The 26,453-nt window shown below is 41.5% G+C and overlaps 1 protein-coding gene across 17 annotated transcripts in view; it reads right to left on the bottom strand.

The window, feature by feature from the left end:
- tenm4 (teneurin transmembrane protein 4) overlaps positions 1-26,453 on the bottom strand; it is a 1,451,267-nt gene that overhangs the window by 172,536 nt on the left and 1,252,278 nt on the right. For 10 of the 17 annotated variants that reach the window (XM_078402641.1, XM_078402640.1, XM_078402635.1 and 7 more), the window contains 2 exons: positions 1,638-1,890; positions 250-384 (listed from right to left, as the gene is read on the bottom strand). In XM_078402641.1, coding sequence (XP_078258767.1) covers positions 250-384; positions 1,638-1,890 — 388 coding nt within the window. The remainder of the gene's footprint in view (positions 1-249; positions 385-1,637; positions 1,891-26,453) is intronic. The other 7 variants (XM_078402642.1, XM_078402637.1, XM_078402636.1 and 4 more) reach the window with 2 other exon arrangements.

Here is a 26,453-nt window from a genome sequence, read left to right on the forward strand (position 1 = left end):
TCTCTGAACATAACTAGTCAGAACATATCTGCAAAATATGGTGAATCTTTGAACACAATTAATTAGCTCTCGAAGAAAAGACAGATCCTAGACAAGAGATAAAATAATGACATACAGTCACTTTATCATTGGCTACGGGACAGATAGTCTGCAAAGTTTGAGGCAGGACATTGTAAATTGAGACTTCAACTCTAAAACAGGAAGAACTGAGCACAGAAGCCATCACACCCAGCAAGAAGCGTCACATACCCATCACTGTAACCACCATCATGTCGAGCAGAGGTAAAAACGTCCATCTCAATTAGGTTGTCCTGCAAACTCTCTAGGAATGTCTGCTTTGCTACATTTCTACATTCAGATGGAAATATGAATGAAGCCAATGAGCTGCATATGAATAAAATAGTGAATGGAGAGAGCAAAAAATCAAAAAACAGCAAAATGGCTGAAAGATTAAATGTAGACATCAGTGCTATGATAGGAATAGAAATGACATAAATTACTGATGTCCCATTTAAATTGTGATATTCAGATCAGCATTTTAATCATTTTAAGGTATATGGGAAAAATGGTTAGGATAAAATTACTTTTTATGAATGAGCCCTAAATCCACCACCGTTGACCTGGAGTCTCTGCATGATTTCTACCCAAATATCAGTATAATGAACACCAATATAATGAAAAAAAGTTGTTGAACTTGAACCAAAGACCATTACCACTTATTCTGGACTTTCTGCCCTCTTCATCCCTGCTTATAAAACTAGTCATATCATGAGGTAATCACAGCGACTAAACACTGTTCTACCTCCGGTTTCCAACCCCCCTCTACTTTCAGTCTGAAGGTTTCGAGCCGAAACGTCACCCACCCTTTGTCTCCTGAGATGCTGATGACCCGCTGAGTTACTCCAGCACTTTGTGTCCATAAACACTGGTTCTTACTGTTTGGATTTGTTTATCACACTTCAACCAGAATTGCAGACATAAAGACAGTCAGGGACAAGTGAATCCATCACGAAAGATCCACGATTGCAAGGGCTAACAGTTAATTCAAGTCTCACCCAGGTCTGTTTCTGAGGATGCACTAACAATTACTTCAAATTATTTTAATATCTATTTAATTGAGTCCCAATTCAGATGACTGATTCGGAAACGGATCCATCCGATGCAGCAATTATTTGAAAGCCTTTCCAGTTTAAATCAGTTTACTTCAATTCGCAGTCATCTTCAGGCCAATGTCGTGATCAATAATCAATTTCTATTGAAAAGGTTGTTCACGGCAAACTTTATTCAACAGTTTAAGCCAATGAGTTTGTATGGAAATTTGAACATAACTTTATCGTTCTGAAATTCCACCTATCCATGTTTTCCAGACATGCTGTTTGACCCCCTGAATTAATTCAGCACTTGGTATCTTTTTTTAAATGTTCAGCAGAAACTCCAGGTCATTATATTCAAACAAAGTATAATTCAAAAATACAATCTCATTCTACTTTTCTTCTACATACAAGTTTAAACGGATTGTAAGAAATGTGATTTAGAGAGATTTCAGATTGTTTACATGCTTTCATTATGTGGTATTCCACAGAATCGATGGTAAAACTACTGCGGCAGTTCCCGTAGATTATTGGCAGAACGCCTACCTGGTCTCCAAGGGGATGTTGCTGTTGAGGAGCCAGTTGTCCTGCATGTGGGCAGGCTCCTGGATGCAGGGAGGTGGTTCTGGAGGGGGAGGGAGATCAGCCGGACTGGGGCTGGGATTACTACGTGTGGTGAAGTTCCCCCTGTTCAACGAGTTCACTGAAGTGGCAAGTGGCTGGTTTAGAGAATGGGGGTGCGACGTTGGAGGAGGGGGTGTTCTGAGCAGTGAGTGATTCTGAGGATTGATCGAGGGATCTGAAAAAACAAAACAAGGCACATGGTTAGAAATATCTGTACCTAAGCTATTATCCTGCAGGCATGTATTCAAGAGACAGTAAGATATAGGTCTTAGGGCTAAAGGAATCAAGGGATATGGGGAGAAAACAGGAACAGGGTACTGATTTTAGATGATCAGCCATGATCATATTGAATGGCGGTGCTGGCGCAAAGGGCCGAATAGCCTACTCCTGCACCTATTTTCTATGTTTCTATGATGTTCTTAGCTAATAACTTTACCTCCACAAAAGATAGAACTGGATATCTTTGTCTTTAATTATATGGTATGAAAAATTTAAATGATTAAATTTTAACTCAACATGACAACATGTCACAGGGAGAACATACAAACTCCATACAGACAGCAACCGGAGTCAGAATCGAACCTGAGTCTCTGGCACTGTAAGGCAGCAACTCTACTGGAGTACTGTGTGCAGTTTGGTCTCCAAATTTGAGGAAGGATATTCTTGCTATGGAGGGCGTGCAGCGTAGGTTCACTAGGTTAATTCCCGGAATGGCGGGACTGTCGTATGTTGAAAGGCTGGAGCGATTGGGCTTGTATACACTGGAATTTAGAAGGATGAGGGGGGATCTTATTGAAACATATAAGATAATTAGGGGATTGGACACATTAGAGGCAGGAAACATGTTCCCAATGTTGGGGGAGTCCAGAACAAGGGGCCACAGTTTAAGAATAAGGGGTAGGCCATTTAGAACGGAGATGAGGAAAAACTTTTTCAGTCAGAGAGTGGTGAAGGTGTGGAATTCTCTGCCTCAGAAGGCAGTGGAGGCCAGTTCGTTGGATGCTTTCAAGAGAGAGCTGGATAGAGCTCTTAAGGATAGCGGAGTGAGGGGGTATGGGGAGAAGGCAGGAACAGGGTACTGATTGAGAATGATCAGCCATGATCACATTGAATGGCGGTGCTGGCTCGAAGGGCTGAATGGCCTCCTCCTGCACCTATTGTCTATTGTCTACCGTTGCGCCACCTTACACCAGCTATTGGAATACCATCAATGTTGTAGAACCTAAGTATTTCATCGGCAATTAAAAGATATATGAAGACTACAATATGATATCTTCACATAGTATTTCACCTCTCTGATGTTTTTTTTTGTGTGATTTGCTGCTTCTAACTTGGTTCTAGATGTTATTCCAATTTCTCTCATCAGCTGCCCAAATGTCTGTTCTCGTACCAGAAAACAGAGGATACAGATTAACCTCTCTGTATTGTTTTGGTATAGAGAAACATGATTAGCCATTGAGATTATTTTTTAGTATATAAAATAAATTACCACAGTGCAAGCAAAAGTTCATGTACACATAATCATCACTTGACTGTTAAGAAGGATGTATCCAACTCACAATACACAGGAATACAATGAATCAGTTGAAGCAGTCCATTGTGCAAACTTAATTGAAATTCATTGTACCGTATTCAGATAATGCAATTTCAGATTAACTGCAATTTGTTCTGTTCAGTGCCTATGTTAATGTAATCCTTAAACTATAAAGCATGAAACACTGGGAATGAGAATTAGCCTGGATCTTCTCTTGCCATGACATGACTGACGCCAGGAAGTATTCGGGTTAGCGGTGGTCTCGCAGGTCGACAAAGCCCGCTGCCATCAGTGCCTGGGTCAGCGGAGCCCGCGGCTGGGGCCGGGGTCAGTGTCACAGAGGCGTCCGGAGAGGACCCGGCAGCTTCAGTGGAGAGATCGGAGTGGCGGCCGATGATGGCGCCGACGGACAGACGAGGACAAGCACGTGGAGTGAGGACGTCGCTGCCGAGGGAAGGAACATAGGAGGACCCGGCATGGGGGGACCGCCATGCGGAGGGGGGTAGAACGATGGACACCCGGCTACCATGATGTACAATGGTCGATGGAGGACCTGGCATGGGGGGGACCACCGTGAGGGATAGGGGAGGTGGGGAAGAACAAAGGGGGAACTGGCGCGGGGGGGGGATTTGTAACTTTGTCAATGCCCTTTATGGGCGACTATTTGCATACCTTGGCACGGTATGCACGCAAAGTATTTCACTATGACTTGTCACATGTGACAATAAAGTATTCCATGCAATTCAATTCAATTCAATTCAATTCAATTCAATATACTCTTGGAAGTCCCAGTCTCAAGTCCTGTATTTAATGGTGGCGCGTTCTGTGCTTGTTGCACCACTGGTTGTTCCTGAGCTGTGTCTGCTTGCTCTAGGTCATGGCTATTCACAGGAGGTTTGTGACATTGACCCTGCCAGTCCTTCTTTTCCACTATTTTTCCATTTCATCTGAGCTCTCAACTTCAGTAAAACCAAGTAAATGATTGCTGACTTTAGAAGAGGAAGGTCAAGGATCCACAAACCCGTCTTCATCAACAGGACGGTGGTAGAGTCAACAACTTCAAGTTCCTGGGTATGCATATCTCTGAAGATCTGTCCTGGACCCAGTACATTGATCCAATCATAAATAAAGCCCATGAACACCTCTACTTCCTGAGAAGATTCGGTATGTTGATGAATACTCTCTTGAACTTCTACAGGTGTACGGTACGGAGCATATTGACTGGTTGCACCACAGCCTGGTTTGGCAACTCGAATGCCCAGGAATGAAGGAGATAACAAAAAGAGGTGAACACTGTCCAGTTCATCACGGGGACTGACCGCCACGTCATTGAAGGGATCTCCAGAAGGCACTGCGTCAAAAAGGCAGCCATCATCATCAGAGACCCACATCACCCTGGCCACACTCATTTCACTCCTGCCATCGGGAAGAATGTACAAGAGTCTGAAAATTATAATGACCTGTTTCAGGAACAGCTTCTTCCCAACAACCATCACGTTATGGAATGCTGTTTTTGTTTTTGCATGATACATGTTTCTTAAATTTTATTTAACCTCTTGTTTATTGTGGTATCAACTGAGCACTATGTCCACATAGCTGTTGTGCTGCTCCAAGTAAGAATTTCATTGTTCCGTTTCAGGTCATTTGACAATAAAATACTCTTTACTCTAAGTAGCTCTGCCCTATCTCACTTGGCTGTCTGTCCCTTGTGGCCCTATCTCACAAACGTTGTCCTTTGTTGCTGCTTCCTTGTACCCAACTCCCACCCTTTGCCTAGTTGACTCCTCAACCCCCTCACAACCACTCAAGATCGAACCCAGGTCTCTGGCGCTGTAAGGCAGCATCTCTATTCTGCCCCAGTTTAGCAGAAATATTGTTCTTCATCCACAGAAAGACAGAAAGATAGACATATCAGACCGCAGGAAATGTGCCAATTTCCTGAACTGCCAACAACTTGTTAAAAAATAGTGAATATAAACAATAAATATATAGCAAATACAGAAAAAGTTATTTCCCTTTAACCTTCATAATAAACTGAACTGGAAGCCCAGTCCATAACTAAATATACTTAACAGGGAGGTCAGCTGATCTGTCTAGTCTTTTTCTTACACTGTCTATTAAGCTTCAGATGAATGGTATTTGCTTGACAGTTCAGATAAATCCTTAATGGAGTGAAAACATTAACATATATCTGTCTCATCCCCATATCAGGTAGCTAGCCATTAACAGAATCAAACATGTATTAGCTCACTGGACTGCCAGTCATGTACTTCAAAAGATGAATAGAGTACTTGGCTGTGAATTGAATTATTTGACCTTTCACCTATATTTTCCTGTCCAACTGATTGCTCCTTTATATTGACTCTTATTTGTAACTGCATTTTAAACACAATGAACCAGAAAAAGGAGTGGAGCTCAAGGAATTGTAGAAATTTATAGCACAGAGGATCCTGTTGTATCAACTTGGCATCACTGCTATGATTTAGGAAGAATAACAAATAATGAACAATAATAATAATAATAATAATGCATTACATTTATATAGCACTTTTCATACACTCAAAGACGCTTTACAGGGATTTAAAGAACATAGGGAAGTGAATAAATAGATAAATAAGTAAACGAACAGAGAAAGGAGACAGAAGGTGAGGTGACCTTCAGTGGTTGAAGGCAGTACTGAACAGGTGAGACTTCAGTGATGTTTTGAATGTGGTGAGTGAGGAGGAGTCTCTGACGGTTTGGGGTAGTGAGTTCCATAGGGTGGGAGCAGCGATGGAGAAAGCCCTGTCCCCCCAGGATCTGAGTTTGGTCCGGATGGGGGGGGGATAGGAGATTGGCAGCAGCAGAGTGGAGGGTGCAGGTGGGAGTGTGCCTGTGGAGGAGGTCAGTCAGGTAGGATGGGGCCAGGTTATGGAGGGCTTTGTAGGTCATGAGGAGGATTTTGTACTGGATTCTCTGGGGGATGGGGAGCCAGTGGAGTTTGTAAAGGATGGGGGTGATATGGTCACGGATCGGGGTGTGGGTGAGTAGACGGGCAGCGGAGTTTTGAATGTATTGAAGTTTACTGATGATTTTTGAGGGTGCGCCATAGAGGAGGCTGTTGCAGTAGTCCGGACGGGAGGTGATGAAGGCGTGGATGAGGGTTTCTGCAGCTGTGGAGGAGAGGGATGGATGGAGACGGGCAATGTTTTTGAGGTGGAAGAAGGCTGTCTTTGTGATGTGTTTGATGTGTTTGTCGAAGGAGAGGGTTTGATCAAAGATGATTTCAAGATTCCGGATGTGAGGGGAGGTGGATACTGGGAGACCATCAATATTGAGGATGAAGTTTTGGGTGGATTTGGTGAGCGTTTTTGGACCAATGATGATGATTTCAGATTTGTTGCAGTTGAGTTTGAGGAAATTTGATTGAAGCCAAGATTTTATTTCAGTGATGCAGTTTGTCAGTGTAGAGTGTGTGGTGGTGGAGATTGACTTGGTGGAGATGAGGAGCTGGATATCATCGGCGAAGCAGTGGAAGTTGAGACCATGATGGCGGATTAATTGACCAAGGGGGAACAGGTAGAGGATGAAGAGGAGGGGGCCAAGGACTGAGCCTTGGGGGACACCTTGGGGAGGGGAGCGGTGGGGGATTTACAGTTGTTAATGGAGATGAACTGGTGCCTGTCAGAGAGGTAAGATTTGAACCAGGATAGGGCTGTGCCGGTGATGTTAAAGGAGGTTTCAAGTCGGGTGAGGAGAATGGAGTGATTTATGGTGTCAAAGGCGGCGCTGAGGTCAAGTAGGATGAGGATGTTGAGGTTGCCAGCGTCGGAGGAGAGGAAAAGGTCGTTTGTGATTTTGAGGAGCGCAGTTTCAGTACAGTGGTTGGAGCGGAATCCGGATTGGAAAGTTTCATACAGGTTATCAGACGGACGGACTGGACATAATCAGGTCTGTTTGTGCAAATAAATGTTTCATGAACTTTAGACAATTTAGCAATTGAAGTAATGCTATTTCTTTCTAGAACAAGATATAAATCTTATTGCCAATCAAAATAAATTAATATCGGTAGTAATATTAGATGGAATATTTTACACATGCCCCATGATAGTTATGTTCCAGCTCTATGATGCGACAGCCCATTGCTGGAACCTCCAAACTATCAAAATGGCAGAGTGAAGGATGCACTTTTACATTATGTTCTGTTTTAGGTATCAGCTTGTTCATTATTTACTTTTTTTGTGTTGCCAGTTTGCATTTTACTTAATAGCATTAGTTAAAATGCAGAATCCAATTTAAAAAAAAATCATTAATCCTATTTATTCCCTTTTCAAGAACCACTTTTTAGAAATATTTATTATTGTTGTAATCTTAAAATCAATTCCACATTTGCAGCCATACAAATAAGTGCACTGGAAGCATTTCACCATGGTATTGACTTTTGAGGTTTAAACACAAAACACATTAGACTCATTAGTCTTTAGTTATACTGCAGCAGTTCTTATAATACATGAGGGTTCTGTATGAAATAAATAATACGGTTAATGAATGTAAAGGCTTGCACTGCTTATGCCAACTGTATGCTGTAATGACGTTCTTAATTGATTTGTTTGCCACCTGAACTAATGTTAATGCCAGAAGGCACTCCAGTCGAAGGATACAGATATTTAAGGTTCCAGCAGGTTTTTTTTTACCCTCTGGGCCAATGCAACCAGATGTCAAAGCAAATGCTCACATTGGAGATTCAGATACTCAGCTTCTGGGAGTGCTTAACACACTTAGAGCTGGTTTGGATCACTGCACATTGGGGCTTGAGTTCTTGCTCTATTGTGCTGAGTTTTCTGGCTGATTCAGCTAAAATTGGCATACACTGAAAAAAAAATTGGAATTATAAATGTAGATTATGTTCAGTGTAATTGAGTTTCCATAATATTTTGTGCTAGCTTCAAAAATCGTGCTGAAAGCCAGTCGTGCTCGACTCCAGGGTGAAGGATTCTTTTTTTTTTGAGCAACATTAAGTCAAAATTAATCCTTGAAACAATGTGACCGAATTGCACCAATTCATGGCAATGAACAATGGAAGCTCAGGAGTAAAGAGAGGGGTGAAATTAGTGCGGGAATCCCTGCAATGTCTCATAGAATTAAAAAGTCTCCAATATACAGGTACTTTCCACCATATCACCATTCTTACACTCCACGTCAAACCCAGTGTGGGATCCATGAGCCCATTGGCTTCAAAGGGAATTGTAGAGTGGCAGGGAAAAAGGCAATTGAAAATAAGTGAAATTATACCTTTGTTAATGGTTTTAATTATTTAATGTTGTTGTTAAGTGGTTTTGGTTCATTTCCTTTTTTGGAACATAGGAATTAAAAAATATGCAGCACAGGAACAGACCCTTTGGACCTCAAAGTCTGTGCCAAACATGATGCCAAAATAAATCAATCTCACCTGCCCTCACATGATCCATATTCCTGCCTGTCTAAAAGCCTCTTAAACATCATTATCTGGTCTGCCTCCACCACTACCCATCGCAGCACTTTCCAGGCACCCACCACTCTCTGTGTAATAAGTTACCCAGCACATCTCATTTGAACTTTGTCCCTTGTGCCTTAAAGCTATGCCCTCTAGTCTGACATTTCCATCATGGGAAAAAAGTTCTGACTGTCTATTGTGTCTATGTCTCTCATTACCTTAGAATAAATTAAAATAATCCTTAAAAAGTTCAATTCTTTATTTTTATAAATAGTTTAGTTTAGTTCAGAGATGCAGTGCAGAAACAGGCCCTTCCGCTCACCGAGTCAGCGTGACCATCGGCCCCCATATATTAGCACTATTCTGCACGCACTAGGGGCAATTTATAGGAAGTCAATTAACCTACAAACCTGCATTTCTTTGGAGTGTGGGAGGAAACTGGAGCACCCAGAGAAAATCAACATGGTCACATGGAGAATGTATAAACTCCGTATAGACAGCACCCATAGTCAAAATCAAACCCGGATCGGTGGCACGGCGGTAGAGTTGCTGCCTTACAGCGAATGCAGCGCCGGAGACTCGGGTTCGATCCTGACTACGGGCGCCATCTGTACGGAGTTTGTATGTTTTCCCCGTGACCTGCGTGGGTTTTCTCCGAGATCTTCGGTTACCTCCCACACTCCAGACATACAGGTATGTAGGTTAATTGGCTGGGCAAATGTAAAAATTGTCCCTAGGGTATGTAGGATAGTGTTAATGTGCGGGGATCGCTGGGCGGCGCGGACCCGGTGGGCCGAAGGGCCTGTTTCCGCGCTGTATCTTTAAATCTAAAAATCGCTGGCGCTGTGAGGCAGCAACTCCACTGCTGTGCCACTGTGCCGCCCTTTAAATATTTTGACAGTTTCCGGAAAGTTCTATGAGCAGGCCTTATTGTTGGCACACTTTTGCCACTCTGTGTCTCCTGCCTTTATATTAGTGGACTGACTTGCCACAAAGTCCCTGCCTTCCAGATCTGGTGGAGGAAGGTTTGAGTGCATAGTGACCATGGTGGCAGATGGGGACAACAGGCCCATGGCAGTGAAGTCCAGGATATTTTCCAATTTTACCAGCAACTTTGTTTAAAATTTATGCTAGAATTGCGAGTTATGCCCAAAGTGAAAACTCTACCTTTTATGTTCTCAGCTATTGTCCTTCACATGGATTACAACAATAATTTGTATGTCTATGAAACATTACTTTAACAAAATGCCCTTGGCTAACTAAGAAAATAGATGAACCCAGGACAGGAGACATTATCTACATGAAGATCCTTCATGATTGGCTGGTCTAGAAAGTTAAGGCACATGGGTCAAAGATGAGCTGGCAAATTGCTTTCCAAAATTGTCCTGGTGATTGGAAGTAGAGGGTGGTGGTGGAAGATTACTTTGCTGATTGGGAGTCTGTGATCAGTGCTGCAGTGGAGATTTTGGTGTTGAGACCCTTGTTGCTTGTCATACCCCCGACATTGGATGTCAATGTAGGATGTAATGTTAGTTAGTTTGCCGATAGTGAGAAGGGTTGTTTAACATAGAAACATAGAAAATAGGTGCAGGAGTAGGCCATTCGCCCCTTCGAGCCAGCACCGCCATTCAATGTGATCATGGCTGATCATTCCAAATCAGTACCCCATTCCTGCATTCTCCCCATACCCCTTGATTCCATTAGCCCTAAGAGCTACGTCAAACTCTCTCTTGAATGTATTCAGAGAATTGGCCTCCACTGCCCTCTGAGGCAGAGAATTCCACAGATTCACAACTCTCTGACTAAAAAAGTTTTTCCTCATCTCAGTTCTAAATGGCCTACCCCTTATTCTTAAACTGTGGCCCCTTGTTCTGGACTCCCCCAACATTGGGAACATGTTTTCTGCCTCTAACGTGTCCAACCCCTTAATAATCTTATACGTTTCGATAAGATCTCCTCTCATCCTTCTAAATTCCAGTGTATCTATAAGGTCCCCTCTCATCCTTCTAAATTCCAGTGAATATAAGCCCAGTTGATCCATTCTTTAGGCTTGAGCAGGACAGAGATGAGATGGAAAGTTGGACAGAGCATTGCCAGATGGAATTGAATCCTGGAGTACTGTAGTTCTGGTCGCCGCACTATAGAAGGGCATGGTTACATCGGGGAGAGTGCAGAGGCCATTCAACTGGATTGCAGTACTTTAGTTATACTATCTGGATACGGTGGGCTTATTTACTGGAAAGGAGGAGGTGAGGATAAGTTGATAAGCTGCATAATGTTTACAAGAGACATAGATAGAATAGATGGCCAGAATCGTTTTATTCCATGCTCATTGGCTCAAGTACAAGAGGGCATAGGTTTAAGATGAGAGGAATGAAGTTTAAAGGAGATTTGAGGAATAAGTTTGTTTACGTAGAGAGTGGTTGACATCTGGAACATTGCCAGAGGAGTTACTGGAATCATAGACAATATATTTAAGATTCATTTTGACCAGCACATGAATAGGCAAGGCATGGAAGAATATGAATTTAATCTAGGCAAACAGGATTAGTTAGATGGGCAAAATGGTCAGCATGGATGTGGTAGGCTTGATTCTGTTCTATTCTATCTCTATGAATCTCCATCACTTTTGAGTGGGCTTGTCACAAATATTTTATCCAACAGATTTTGACACAGAGCAGCAAAGCAATATTTGGGGTTTTCACAAAGATATAGGTAAGATAGAGTAGAAAATAAAATGGGTCTTGTTTATAAAGGAAAGTCAAAGAGACTCTCTATCACATCCAACTCTCAGCTCTTCCAGACTCACACAAGCATTCTTCGCCCCATGCCATTTTAGATTTCCCCAGACATCATTTTATCCCTGAGTTAAAAGTCACAAAACTGAGATTAAAGTAGAATTTCTGAGGAAAGAATCCTTCAGAGAACATCTGTGGAGAGAAGCAATGAATGATCTACCCAAACAATGGACTCTTCATCAAAACAGAAGGTTACGACAGAAGAACAAAACCCCGCTCCCCTTCAATACTGTTCAGTTGATACCTTTTAGAAATAACAATCTATTTCTACAATCTTCCACTTTAATCTCCACCTTGTTATTCATAGAGCATGCTGGAGTGGGTCTCCTTGCCTTCATTGCATTCTCTAGCTCTGTTGACCGAGACAGAGTTGAATTAATTGGTATTTTCTGCTTTGCCTTTAATTGAAAGAAATTTCTAATAAAATTCAGGCACCCATGCCTGCACCTCTAATAAATCTAAAGTCAGTACAACATTCATAGAAACATACTGGAGTTAGAGAAGCTAATGCCTTTTACTGTTCGTACAACATTATTGTTAATCTGTTTTGATTTCTCTTTCATAAATTTGCTGTAATTGTTGTGCTGCTACAGGCATTTATTGCATCATTTTGCCGAGCTCAAAGAACAGATTGATTTTAGTTTTGTGTTACTTTCTATAAGTGCAAATTGTATTCCATAAACAGATAAACTAATTTCCCATTTACAGCTGCTGCAGTGGTATCTTACTTCTAATGTACTGACAGCTGTTGTATGTGGATTATGTTTCACCTCTAATGAACTGTAACTTCATCTCCATTCATCATGTTCGCTGTCCTCTGGGATTATCGCCATACTATCGTTCCTTAATCTCTCCCTTCACACAGCCTTCCAAACCCACATTCATGGTTCTCCCTTTACCTTATCATCTTATACTGCCATGCCACTCCTACATACCGCACACACCTTCACATTTACGGCCACCTCTGATCATTTTTATTGCTCTCCATCCTTACACAACTGCACAGTGTAATGGGGAGACCACACATGGAGTCCTGCATACAGCTTTGGTCCCTATCTTTAAGGAACTAAGTGCTTACATTGGACACACTGTGTCGAGAAGGTTTACAAGTTTGATTTTTTAGGATAAAGAGGTTCAGTTATGAGGAATGATAGAGAAGGATGGGCCTGTAGCCAATTTAGTGAATGGCTACAAATAATGAATGGTCACCTTCTTGAAAGATACACAGTCTACCCTCATTATTATTGACCTCTTTACAATAGATTTTGGTTATAAAAGATAAATTTGTTGACAAATACAAAAGGGTTCCTTTCGTATCCTGTTTACTGTCTTTACTCACTTTTTTTGCTTTAAATTGTCATTGTAGTGATTGACCATGGCTTCCAATAGGTTATCTTTTAAATTTATCTACAATGTTTAAAGTATTCTGTATTTTATGTCCTTTCCTGGTTATTATGTGTCTTGTTTGGTGTATGTTTATTGGCTGATTTTCCAATACTATACATATTTACTCAGTTATTGTGGACAATCGTCAATAATGGACACCATTCCGACCCCCCCTCCCTCCGGTCCGATATAACAAGGGTGATCTGTAATATTTTGTGGAGAACAAAGTAGATTCTGAATGACAGAACAAGCCAAGGGGTCATAAACCTAACACTTGCTCCTATTTCTTTCACCTTTCTCTCTCCCAATCCTACTTATTTCTGTGGCCATCCTGGTAAAAGCTCTCTCCTGATTTACTTACTTCAGTGCACTGATGAAACTTCAGCCGTGCAACCTTTTCTCCTTAATTCACTTGAGAACTATTGATGTTTAGTGATAACTATTATTTAACTATTGACATAATAGTGAACTATTGATGGGCACCCATTCCTGCACCCTTGAAAAATTATTTCCTATTATAGAGTACATCTCACCCTCATCCCTGCGATTCCTCCAGTTCAGATCATCAAGGAGTTGTTGGAAAGTGGTGGCACATTGCCTCTATATTAGGCACTTCTGAATTCTATGAAACTCATCCCCTGCTTCTATAACTTTATTTGCACTAGACTCTTGATCTTCCACCACCATTTTCTGGTGTCCATGTCAGTTGTTAGGTTTCTCCTGGCACTATTCCCTCAAAATCTGTCATCATCACCTTATCACCACCTACCCTTATTCTTTCCTTTGCAAACTACCACCTCATCTCCAACCTACCATTCCTCTTCAAAGCCTTGGGAATGTGTTGCACTATCAATTTTCATTCCCATATTTCCTGTAGCTTTCAGTTTGATTGCTTTAATCAAAGTTCAGCCCTTGCCATTGCAAAGTCTGTTACTCAGCCCATCCTTCAACCTTGATGAAAATAACTCAAATTATCCTCTACCAGCACCTCTGCACCACTTTCCACTGAAAGGCCAGCAATGCCTGCTTCTATTCCTATTCCTAATGCTCTTCTGGAGAAACAAAAAACTGCAGATGCTGGAATCTTGAGTAAAACACAAAATGTTGGAGTAACTTTATGGGTCAGGCAACATCTATGGAGGATATGGATAGATGATATTTTGGGTTGGGACCCTACCCTGCCCTTCATCAATCAGGGTTCAGTATAGAAGTTGGGACGAGCTCCAGAGATGCTGAGTTACTTCAGCTCTTTCAGTCTTCTTTTGTAAACTAACATCTGAAGTTCCATGTGTCTACATTCTATGCTCAACTGGGAAATCTCCTCCTCCAGGTATACTTACTTTGAAAAGGTTCTACTCTTGTTTGAAAACAAGTCTTGACCTGCAACATCATCTATCCATGTTCTCGAAAGATGCTGCCTGACCCACTGAGTTACTCCAGCACTTTGTGTCTTTTTTGCAGAGGTTGGGACGTTATGTTACAGTTGTACATTGCAATGGTGAGGCCATATTTGGATTTCTGCGTTCAGCTTTGGCCGAACTGCTATAGAACGGATGTTATTAAGTTGGAAAAGCGCAAAAAATATTTAGGAGGATGTTACCAGGACAAGCTTCCTGGGCTTTGCAGCTGCAATGACAAGGCAGCTGCGATTCTAGGAACCATCTTGGAAAGGTTCTCTCCATTGAATGTAGGTAATGAATTTTTAACTGGACTTTGTGATATTTTCCTGAATTTGTGTGACACCAGACCAGGAACTGATGCTACATACAGCTCCCATTCAGCTTCGCACATAGCATGAACTTCATATATTAGATATTAGATTTATAATCGCAATCTCTCTCCAGGGGTACTTTTTGCGAGAATTGCAATGAAATACAAAATTACAGGAATCATATAATTATCATATATAATCTAATTGTTTGAGTTAATTTCTATTAAAACACCAAAACAATTGAATTACTGTAATATTAAGAAACTGGAGTGCCATTTCACCTTGTGCACCTCAACTACAGCTAAACATATTGGATTTCTTTTATGCTTTTGAACAAATGCTCACTTTCACAAATGCCATTGAATATTGAGTATGGCATTAATATTGATGAGTAATCTGATGTTACAAAACACGAATTAAACGAAGCCTTAGAAGAAACAATGAAATAGATTTGCATTTCTTTCCGAGCATCGAGTTGGCCGAAGCATTTTAGTAAAGAAATGTTGAACACAATTTCTGTTTGGTTATAAAAAGCTGTTCCCCTCAGATTACAAATATGACCTTGCCGATACAACAATGCCTTGGCTTTTGGTTTGGAGATTCAGTTCATGCTTGCCGACATCTTCAGCTGCTGGTTCAAATTACTGCTGTAGACCTTGACTGAAGTCAATATTTGTGTATGATTACTGCAAAATCAGAAGCCTAGAATCTGACAGAACAGTTACTGCCATAAGCAAGAGTATCAGATGACAGTGGGTTTGATGAATTTAATGCTGCTAGCACCAAACATTTTCCACATTCCCTTTAGAACTTAGTGACTTTAATTAATCTCAAAAGTCAAAATAAGAAAATTAAGGTTTTTCTTAATACATTATTTTGCTCTCAGCAACTTGCAAAAACAAATCGAAACACTCAAATAATAAACAAGAAATAAACAGAAATGTTGATGAGTTTGCACAAATTATTTGAGTGATAATTAAGTAGGGCGTAGGCATGGTGTATATCAACAGCTACAGGTTAGGGAGAATGGGGACATGTGGGATATATATTTGTAAATATTTATAAATTAATATATAAATGACCTAGACATAAATGTTGATAGGTTGGTGAGAAAGTTTGCTAACGTCGCCAAAATTGGAAGAGTTGCAGACAGTGGGGTGCCTAAGAGTGGTGGGGGCCTGAAACGCATTACCAGGGGTGGTGGTGGTGAAGGCAGATATGATAGTGGATAGGGTTATGGAAATGCAGGGAATAGAGGGATATGGATCATGTACAGGCAGATGAGATCAGTTTAACTTGCCAAAGGGCCCGTTCTTGTACTGTACGGTTCTATGCTCTATGTTCTAAATCTATCTTTCCAAGTGTTTCTTGTGTAAAAACACAGGAATGATGCAATTTTATGAAAATGACATGTGTGCAATGCTCTCCTGTATATCCGACATCGGAGCCTGCAATAGAAATAAATGGCTATTCATTCAGTTGTACAAATGTAAAATCCGACACTCCTTTCTCTACCAGATATTCTCAGGTCCCATCCAGCTGACAAAGATAAATGGCGGAGAGGTGCAGTGATGCAGCTCAAAGTATTGGGGCTTCACAACCCCAGGGATCCACATTCGATCCTGACCTCCAATGTTGTCAGTGTGAGTTTGCATGTTCTCCTAGTAACCATGTGGGTTCCCCCACTGTCCCTGGTTTCCTTCCACATCGTAAAGACATGCAGGTCGGCAGATTAATCAGCCACTCTAAATGGTCCCTAGTGCCTAGTTGAGTGATAGCATCTGGGGGGGAGTTGATGGGAAAATAGTGAGAGTTCAATGGGATTAGAGTAAAAGGGTGCTTGGTCGGTACAGACTCGATGGATTGAAGGGCCTGTTTCTGTACTCCAACAATTCTGTGATTCTATAGCTGAATGATAACAAAAACAAAATATTTGTAATAAAGAAAATTGCAAGCGAAGAAAATAATAATAATTTTAAAAGTAAATTCAGGGGATTTATTTCACAGAATTATAGAATGCAACAGCCCAAAAACAAATAGGTTAAATTAGCATGATACTTTCTGCTGGTTACCAGTCTGGCTGCCCCTCAACGTTTGTTCCCATGGTCTTTCAATATTCTTGATTATCTAAATCAGGGGCCTCCAAATTTTTCAGCACGAGGGTCACATTATATATTTGACACATTTTTGCGGGCCGTAGGAAAAAATAAAGAAATGTCAGTTTTATAAATTTAATGAGGTTTCTCTGGCAACAAATAAATAATATTCAATTTTTAAAAAGAGCTTGAAATATTGGAATAAATATATACCGTAGGTATACAATTATTTATAAAACAGAAAAAATGCAGTGACCACCAGTGGGCCTGCAGACAGTATAGAAATATAATGATATAATGGCGGAGTGACCATGTGTGTCACCGTCGCAGTGACTCACGGGTGGGCACTCCGCTAAGAAATCATTAAAATTTAAAATTATTATTAAGTCGGCAGCTGCATAAAAACCCTCAACTTGATAGCCTACCTGACGTGTAAGTTCGTAAATTGCCGCTGAGATCGGCCCTGAAGACCAGAGAACCGAGGAGGAGGGAGCCGCTGACGACGACGGACACGAGGAGTGGGCCATTAGGAGAGGGGTAATGCCTCCAGCGCCTGCAAGGTCGGCTGCAGAAGGGTTTCCCCCCGGGACACACAGGCGGTCGGTCGGGCGAGGAGAGGGGGCGTCGATCGACAGACCGAGCCAGTCGAGGGCGACAGAGAAGGCCCTGCAGCAGCGCCTGGATTGGGAGCCACTCCAGCACATCCAGCACTGGAAGCATTACCCCGCTCCTACTTTTTGTTGTTGTCGTTTTGTTAAACTTTGATTTACTACTTTGATGACGTACACATGATATTCCCAGTCAGTGTTCACTGATCCTTCAACTCCCGGAGGCGACGGATGGCAGACTTCACCGTGACTTCGCCGAGATGGTGTTGTAGGCCCAGGCTCCTCCAGCCACAGTCTGCATGCAGGATCCAACAGCTCGCCTCTTCATCTTGGTCTTCCCACAGAAGGAGCAGGTAGACTTGGCGTGCTGACTGATCTCGATCTTCTTCACCATTTTACGGAGCGACGCTCCGTAGCTGGTGCCGTACCATTCATATAGGCCACTAAAAAAAAAAGTTCCCACGCTACCACAGAACCACGGAACGTGCTTGCTGCGGGCTGGATAAAATCTCGTGGCGGGCTGGATGTGGCCCGCGGGCCACAGTTTGGAGACCACTGATCTAAATTTTAGCACAAGAAAAGGTTTGGAGAAAGGGAGGGATTGAGGCCAATTGAGAAAGGCCTTCTTATCGGGCAAGCTCCATTCAGCCTCACACATTGGATAATGCTGCCATCCAATATCTGCTCAGACCCACACATGGTAAGCTTATTCAATTCAACTGCAATATAGGAGCACGTGTACATCTATTGCTTCTCAATACTCATGAATATGAACAACAACAGAATACACTAAACATAGAGGAACTGAAGGAGGAAGAGGGAATACAGATCAGAGAATAGATATAAAGGATACAGGAGGAGTGACATGAAAGAGAAAGCTAACGAGACAGCACAGGTGAGACCATTTGACTAAGACTTTTGACCTGAGTCAAGAGTGTTTGATTGTCATACCAAAATGGAGCAATTAAATTTTTACTTGCAGACACAGAACTTAATACATATTATAAATAAAAAATGCAATAAAAAACCCAATATAGTTTCGTTTATTGTCACGTTATACCAAAAGTACAGTGAAAAGTTTTTGTCGCGTGCTGACCAGTCAGCGGAAAGACAATACATGATTACAATCGAGCCATTCACAGTGTATAGATACATGGTGAAGGGAATAAAGTGAATTACGTTTAGTGCGAGAAAAAATTCAGTAGTGTCGGATCAAACGTTGTCTGAGGATCTCTAATGAGGTAGATAGTAGCTCGGGACTGCTCTCTAGTTGTCAATAGGATGATTCAACAGCCGTAGACACAGTGGTTTGCTATTGATTGTTAAAAATAAAGACACACCTCCAAGGCAATTAAAAGGCTAAAGGCAAATCCTCTGGAAGCACATTTCCTGGAGACTACTCAATCTGCCGAGACATTCACTGTTTTGCAGAAAAGAGAATGTGATAAGGAGTACCAGTCTTTTGTGTTGTTGAATTACATAAATGAAAACTCTTGTGGGCAGTGACCCATGTATGTGTTTCATCAGAAGGTCGGAACTCACACATGGTTCCATGTTACTATTTGCATTTCAAAGCAAAATGCATTGTGGACTGAATATTTATTGATTCATCTGCTGCAGAGAGAGAGACCTTATGCCCTTTGGCAGAGCAGCAGGAGCTTGGGGCTGAAGGCAACAGCAGTATCCATGTTTTATCCCCATTCAGTCAGAGGTTTTTCTGGGATTGCAGTGATACTTTTAACATTACAAAGAAATATTCTATATTTGCTTCCTTTTAACAACAATCTGGTCAGGTTTCAAATGGGTATCCAGAAAAGCAGAATATACTAAGAATTGAACATAATGATCGAAAGTATTCATCAACAGTTGGCAGGGCTAGACATGTTATATTGTTTTCATCAGTTTAAAAGGATCTGAATTTTGAAATTGAACAGAATGCACAGCAATAATTATTTAACACTTTTTTAATGCCATTATGGCAAGGAATTTACAGACAAATAGGTTTAAGTACAGTGGCACACACCTGGAGACTTCAAGCTCAATTCAATATTCAATAAGATCATGTACGAGTCCTCAGTGCTGACCATGTCTCATGTCCCTTAGCGTTCAAATACTGAATTGCCTCAGGTTTGAACAGACTCAGAGCATCTACTGTCAGTGAGCAGAGAATTGCAATAATTCTTTTGAAAAAAGCATTTCACATTATCTCTGTGTAAATGATCATCACCTATTCCACAGATTGTGCCCCATAATTTCAGCAATTTTATGCCCCATAATTTTAGCAATTTTATGCCCCATAATTTTAGCTTCATAATTTTAGACTATTGGGGCAGCACAGCAGCACAGCGGTAGAGTTGCTGCCTTATAGCGCCAGGGAACCGGGTCCAATCCTGACCATGGGCACTGTCCTTATGGGGTTTGTACATTCTCCCTGTGACCGTATGGGTTTTCTCCAGTTGCTCCGGTTTCCTCCCACACAGGTTTGTAGGTTACTTGGTTTTGGTAAAATTGTAAATTATCCTTAGTGCGTAAGATAGTGCTGGTGCACGTGGTGATCGCTGGTCGACATGGATTCGGTGGGCCGAAGGGCCAGTTCCACGTTCTATCCACGGACAGAGTTGACGTGGGTAGGCTTTTCCCTTTGAGAGTGGGGAAGATTCCAACAAGGGGACATAACTTCAGAATTAAGGGACAAAAGTTTAGGGGTAACATGAGGGATAACTTCTTTACTCAGAGGGTGGTGGCTGTATGGAATGAGCTTCCGGTGGAAGTGGTGGAGGCAGGCTCGATTTTATTATTTAAGAGTAAATTGGATAGGTATATGGATGGGAGGGGATTGGAGGGTTATGGTCTGAGAGCAGGTAGGTGAGACTAGGTCAGAGAAAGTGGTCGGCGTGGACTGGGAGGGCCGAACGGGCCTGTTTCCGTGCTGTAATTGTTATATGGTTATATGGTTATATGCCCCTTATTTGTTTCTCCTTTCAAACAAAACAGCCTCCTAAAATCTAACGTCAACCACTCAATATTTCACATGTCTCAATGAGATTGCCTCTCATTCTTCTGGACTCGAAATTGGTAAAGTGCATTTCAATAGTAAAATAATGTATTATTTGTAACTTGGAAAAATAATATGTATTTGGATACCCCTTTGCATTATTACACTGCCTTACAATGAAGATCATAATCTTATTTTTATATGCACAATGATGAACAAATCATATATTTTGTGGATTCCTGGGAACATTCTCAAATTCAGTTAGGAGGGGGGGTTAAATTAGTGATGTAATGATAGGATTCTCTAGACCAGCGTTGCTCAACCGGGGTTCTGAGGAACCCTAGGGTTTCGTGAGAGGTCGCTAGGGGTTCCGAGAGAAATTAGTGTTTGTTGCATTTGGACAGGCCAACTCCAGCACTTTGTGTCTATTTTCGAAACTAGGAGGTTAACTAGTGATGGAATTGGAACCAATTTTAATGATAGCATCTTCAGTGATGGTATTCCCTGAGGTGCGATGCGGCAGAGGCCTTCCCGAGGTGCCATGGCCGTGGTGCGGTGCCCGCCCAGAAGGAACCCGCCCAAAGGCTCGGCGATCAGGACCAGGAGGGAATTGGAGACTTCAGGCGCCAGCAGTGGGTTGGTAGAAGGGTGAATTGGAGTAATGGCTCCAACACCTTCAAGGTAGGTTGCAGGAGGCGCCGCTGAGACATAAAAATGGCCGGGAGAGGGGAGGAGAGGAGAGGGACGTCGGTTCGTGGGAACTGCTCCCGTACATTGAGCACCTGGGCCAACCGGACTTTGAATAATGGTGCTGAAAATGGCAGCGCCCGCATGTGCAATACATGGAAAATTTTGCCCATCATTTAGGGATGTTAGATGAATTTTAAAAGTTTCAGTATGTTTATGTTTATTTTTGTTAGTTTATGAAAAGTTTGTGTCAGTTTTTTGCATTGTCAATAAACTCGAGAAAAACGGAAGTTATTTTTTGCTTAAACCAGTTTTTGGAAAAATATATTAAGTTTGTCCGATGGACTTTAAGTTTATGAAAGAGATTAATAAAGATATATAATAATTTTTATGTGGGGGTTCCTTGAGACATGAAAATTATTTCAAGGGTTGTGCAAGGGTAAAAAGTTTGAGAAACTCTGCTCTAGAGAAACACGCCAAATACCTGTTCACACTCTCTGAAGATGGACCACATGACATGTTTATATAAGATATGAATCTACAATTTGTTTTGTTACGCAGTACAACAATATGGCAAGAGGACCTCATAAAACAAAATGTATCCATTCATTTCAATCCCCATCCCACCCTGAATCACAAACTTTTTTGCGTTGAAAATATTGTATGCAACTTAAAATCATAACTAAGAGATTCCAGACAAAAGTGAGAAAAAAAAATCATAAAACATGGGCTTATCGTGGGTTGGGTTGAAAAGAAATAATTGAGAAAAAGATATGGGTATGGTAGGTTACACAACTGACAGCTAGAGCTTTGAACTATCGATTCAGAGACAGCAACGTGAATCCCATCGAGGTAGCTGGTGAATTTAAATGAAAATAACTACTGGACTGGTAACAACTGGACTGTTGTAAAAAACATGCCATGTTTCAAGGGAGGAAAATTGACATTCTTACCTGTTCTTGAACTTATCACACCAGAGGCAACAATGTGGTACATTTTTAACAGTTTTGGACAATTAAAATATAAAATAAATGTTGGCAATTGACAGCATGTTCGGATGCTATGAATTAATATTATTTTTACAAAATGCCTCAGAATAAAAAAAATAATGAGTGGGAGATGCAGGGGTATTTGTAGAAAGCAGAATAATGGGGTTTAGATTTGATTGAGTCAACAAAGAGCTAAATTCAATATCACAAACCTGAAAGGCTGGAGCGATTGGGCTTGTATACACTGGAATTTAGAAGGATGAGGGGGGATCTTATTGAAACATATAAGATAATTAGGGGATTGGACACATTAGAGGCAGATAACATGTTCCCAATGTTGGGGGAGTCCAGAACAAGGGGCCACAGTTTGAGAATAAGGGGTAGGCCATTTAGAACGGAGATGAGGAAGAACTTTTTCAGTCAGAGGGTGGTGAAGGTGTGGAATTCTCTGCCTCAGAAGGCAGTGGAGGCCAGTTCGTTGGATGCTTTCAAGAGAGAGCTGGATAGAGCTCTTAAGGATAGCGGAGTGAGGGGGTATGGGGAGAAGGCAGGAACGGGGTACTGATTGATAGTGATCAGCCATGATCGCATTGAATGGCGGTGCTGGCTCGAAGGGCTGAATGGCCTACTCCTGCACCTATTGTCTATTGTCTATTGTCTATTGGTCAGGTAGCATCTCTGGAGTATGTGGATAGTTGTTTAACGTCGAGACAGTTTTTCAGAAGTCTGAAAAGGGTTCTCGACCTGAAATGTCACCTATCCATGTTCTCCAAAGATGCTGCCTGACCTGCTGAGTTACTGCAGCACTTTGTTTCTTTGTATATTAACCAGCATCTGTAGTTCCTTGTTTCCACACACGTTCGTCTTTCATAGATTTTAAATCAAAAGTAAAATAATCACAAGAACATTTTCGATTTTATCTTAAATACTGCTTCTGACACAAAGAAAATACTTATTTGTTTTATTTTAATCCCACTATCTAGAGTATGTCAGGATGAGACAAATCACCCTGCTCCAATTAGTTCTGCTCCTTGACTTTCATTTTCCATAATGGGGATTTATCCCATGTAGGAAATTTAATTCACATCTTCACCCAACACCTCTGAATGTTTTACCATTTTCAGAGCTTTGTGCAGGAATTTGTTACCTACTTTCATATTTGATAACAACATGGAAGGGACCATTCAGCCCATCAAATCTATGTCAGCTCTCAGAACAATCCCAACAGCACAGTGGCGCAGCTGGTAAAACTGCTGCCTCTTAGCGCCAGAGACCCGGGTTCGATCCTGATCTCGGGGGCTGTCTGTGTGGAGTTTGCACACTCTCCCTGTGACTATGTGGCTTTCCTCTAGATGCTCCGGTTTCTTCGCACATCCCAAAGACGTGCAGGTTTGTAGGATAATTAGCCTCTGTAAAAATAGCCTCAATGTATGGAGTGAAAGAGGAAGCAAGTAATTTACTGTAGGACTGGTGTGAACAGACGATCAATGGTCTTTGCGCCAAAGGACTTGTTTCCATGCTGTATCTCTGAACTAAACAAACACCTACCGAACACATATTCCCATAACCCATTTTCTTTCATGCTCACTAATACCAAACTCCTCCGATCCTCCTACCTATACTGGAGATACTTACCAAAGCTAAATTAACCTACAAATAGCATGTGTTTGGAATCACTCCAACCAAAGAGTTGTGTGCGAACATGGTGCATTAATTGAATAGGTCCTGCACTGTTGTCAAAACTCCACCTAACTGATGGATTATAAATGGGGTACAGAAATATAAGATCCCAATATTTTAGGAAAGATTAACTAGCTATTTCAGTGAAAATGCTCTTCACTTAATACACAGGTAATAAAGTAAACAAGTTATTTTACTTCTAAATTGGATGATTTATACTGGTGTAGTTGATATATCAGTAATTCATCAAGTTTTGTGTGGCTTGGTGGTGCAGCTGGTAGAGCTGCTGCCTCACAGCTCGAGTCAAACAACTTTAATCCTGACCTCCGATAATGTCTTGTAAGAAAATAACTGCAGATGCTGGTACAAATCAAAGATATTTATTCACAATGTGCTGGGGTAACTCAGCAGGTCAGGCAGCATCTCAGGAGAGAAGGAATGGGCGACGTTTCGGGTCGAGACCCTTCTTCACACTGAGGATTGATGGAGATTGCGCACTGAATTTCACACTGAATTTGCACAACTGAATTTCCCGTGTGTTCTAGCTCCCTGCCAAAGATGAGTAGGTTGGTATGCAAAATGTCTACCACGAATTGCTCCGACAATGTAGGTGAATGTAATGTAGAAACTGAGGCAAACAGATGAAAATGTTGGGAGAATAAAACTGAATTACTGTAGCTTGATGGTCAACATGGGTTCAATGGGCCAAAGGGTCTGTTCCATGCTGTATCTGTCCACAAATCAACGCTTTACCTCAAAAGATTTCTGAAAAGCCCAGATTCAAGTATCAGTCTAACATCTCTTCTTCACCAACCATCACGTTATTCTGGTGTTATCCTGATGAATATTGATTTGGCTACCAGAATAGCAAGTACCTGTCATAGTTCATTAACAATATCTCCTCCTCACTAACTATCAACCCTGCTGTACCTTGTGGCTGCATGTTCTGTCCCCTGCTTTCCTTTCTATTAACACCCATGAATGTCCAGCTAAGCACAACTTCAATTCCATCTACTAATTGGCCAAAGACACCACGGCTGTTGGCCTAATCACGGATGGTGATGGGTCAACGTACAGGAGTGAGCTAGGACACCTATTGAGCGATACCACAAAAATTATCTCATTGGTTCAATCAATGTTTCTTTGTTGTCATGTATGCACAGCACAGTAAAATTCTTTTGCACAACCTATATATGCACAGTCACCATATTTCATCGTCATTTACAAAGAAAAAGAAACAGTTCAAAGTCCAAAGTCTGGTCCACATGTTGGAGGTACTGGAATGCCCCCAATCCAGGTAAGCCCAGGAAAGCACAAATTGCTGGAGTAACTCAGCGGGACAGGCAGTATTTCTGGATAGAAATGCAATGGGTGGCATTTCGGGTCGAGATCCTTCTTCAGATTGTGCTTCAGACTCAATCTGAAAAAGGGTCTCTACCTGAAACATCACCCATTCCTTCTCTCCATAGATGCTGCCTGTCCCGCTGAGTTACTCCAGTAATTTGTCTCAGAATCTTGAACTGACTTATCTCAGTAATGGAACACTATGGATCACCTCTTGTCTGAACATAGATTTGTATCTAATTAGTTTTTTTGCACTAAGGCCGTGTTTTTATTTCCAGTCTTTTTCTTCTCACTGTCTTGTATAATATATATATAATTTATATCTGTGTGTCGGGAGGAACTGCAGATGCTGGTCAAAACCAAAGACAGCCATAAAAAGCTGGAATAACTATATCTGTGCGTTGTCTGTGTCTATGAGCCTGTGATGCTGCTTTAGTTTTAGTTTTAGAGTTACAGCGTTGAAACCCACTGAGTCCATGCCGACCAGCGATCACCCATATACTAGTTCTATCCTACACACTCAGAACAATTTACAGAAGCCAATTAACCTACGTCTTTGGAATGCGGGAGGAAACCGGAGCATCCGGAGAAAACCCACGGGGTCACAGGGAGAACGTACAAACTCCATACATGCAGCACCTGTAGTCAGGGTCAAACCCGTGACTCTGGCGCTGTAAGGCAGCAACTCTACCATTGCGCCATTGTGCCGCCCTTGCTGCAAGCAAGCTTTTCATTGTACTAGTGCATCGAGTTCGGCTTGATTTGACTTGAAGAATTTAAAAGGAGAGAAGGTGGCAAGGCACAATCAAGCAGCCTCAGCACCATTCAGGCAATTACTGAATCCGTTTAAGAGCTATGATCAGAACCTGTCATGAGAAAAGCCTGGAGGAACCTACACGAACTTCCCAAAGGTTTAATTGAACAGCTGTGCATCTTGTGTAATTGATTTTTACTGCTTACATAAAACAGGTTAACATGAGGTAAGGAGAGATAACATGCTCTCAGTAGTTTAAGAACCATCACTAAGAAATCCCCGGACAATGGGCTGAATATTAAATTAAAAAGTCCATTTACTGGGTGGTGAATGAATGCAAATGCCTGGATTTGTTATGGCATTATATATTTTTAGAAATATATATTTTGGTAGCAGGAGATCAAATTAGAAAATGAACAGCTTATTTTCATGCTTTTTGACCTCTAAACTATTTGTCAGGTTGATCCTAAAATTTGCTCAGTGTTGGCATTCAACATTAGCTTCCTATAGATGGCTCGTCAAAATGTCGATTCTCCTAAAAGTATTAATGCAGCACCTTTCACATCCTTTCCAGTGACTTCAGCCAATGAGTTACGTTTTGAAGGGTGGTCACAACTGTATCGTGGACATTGTGGCAGTAAATCTGCTTATAGCATTGATCCAACACCTTTTGGTAAGTTTTGCATGATGGATGAAGAAGGGTC

The sequence above is a fragment of the Rhinoraja longicauda genome, chromosome 7, assembly GCF_053455715.1.
Source record: "Rhinoraja longicauda isolate Sanriku21f chromosome 7, sRhiLon1.1, whole genome shotgun sequence".
In the NCBI taxonomy this organism is placed as follows: Eukaryota; Metazoa; Chordata; class Chondrichthyes; order Rajiformes; family Arhynchobatidae; genus Rhinoraja; species Rhinoraja longicauda.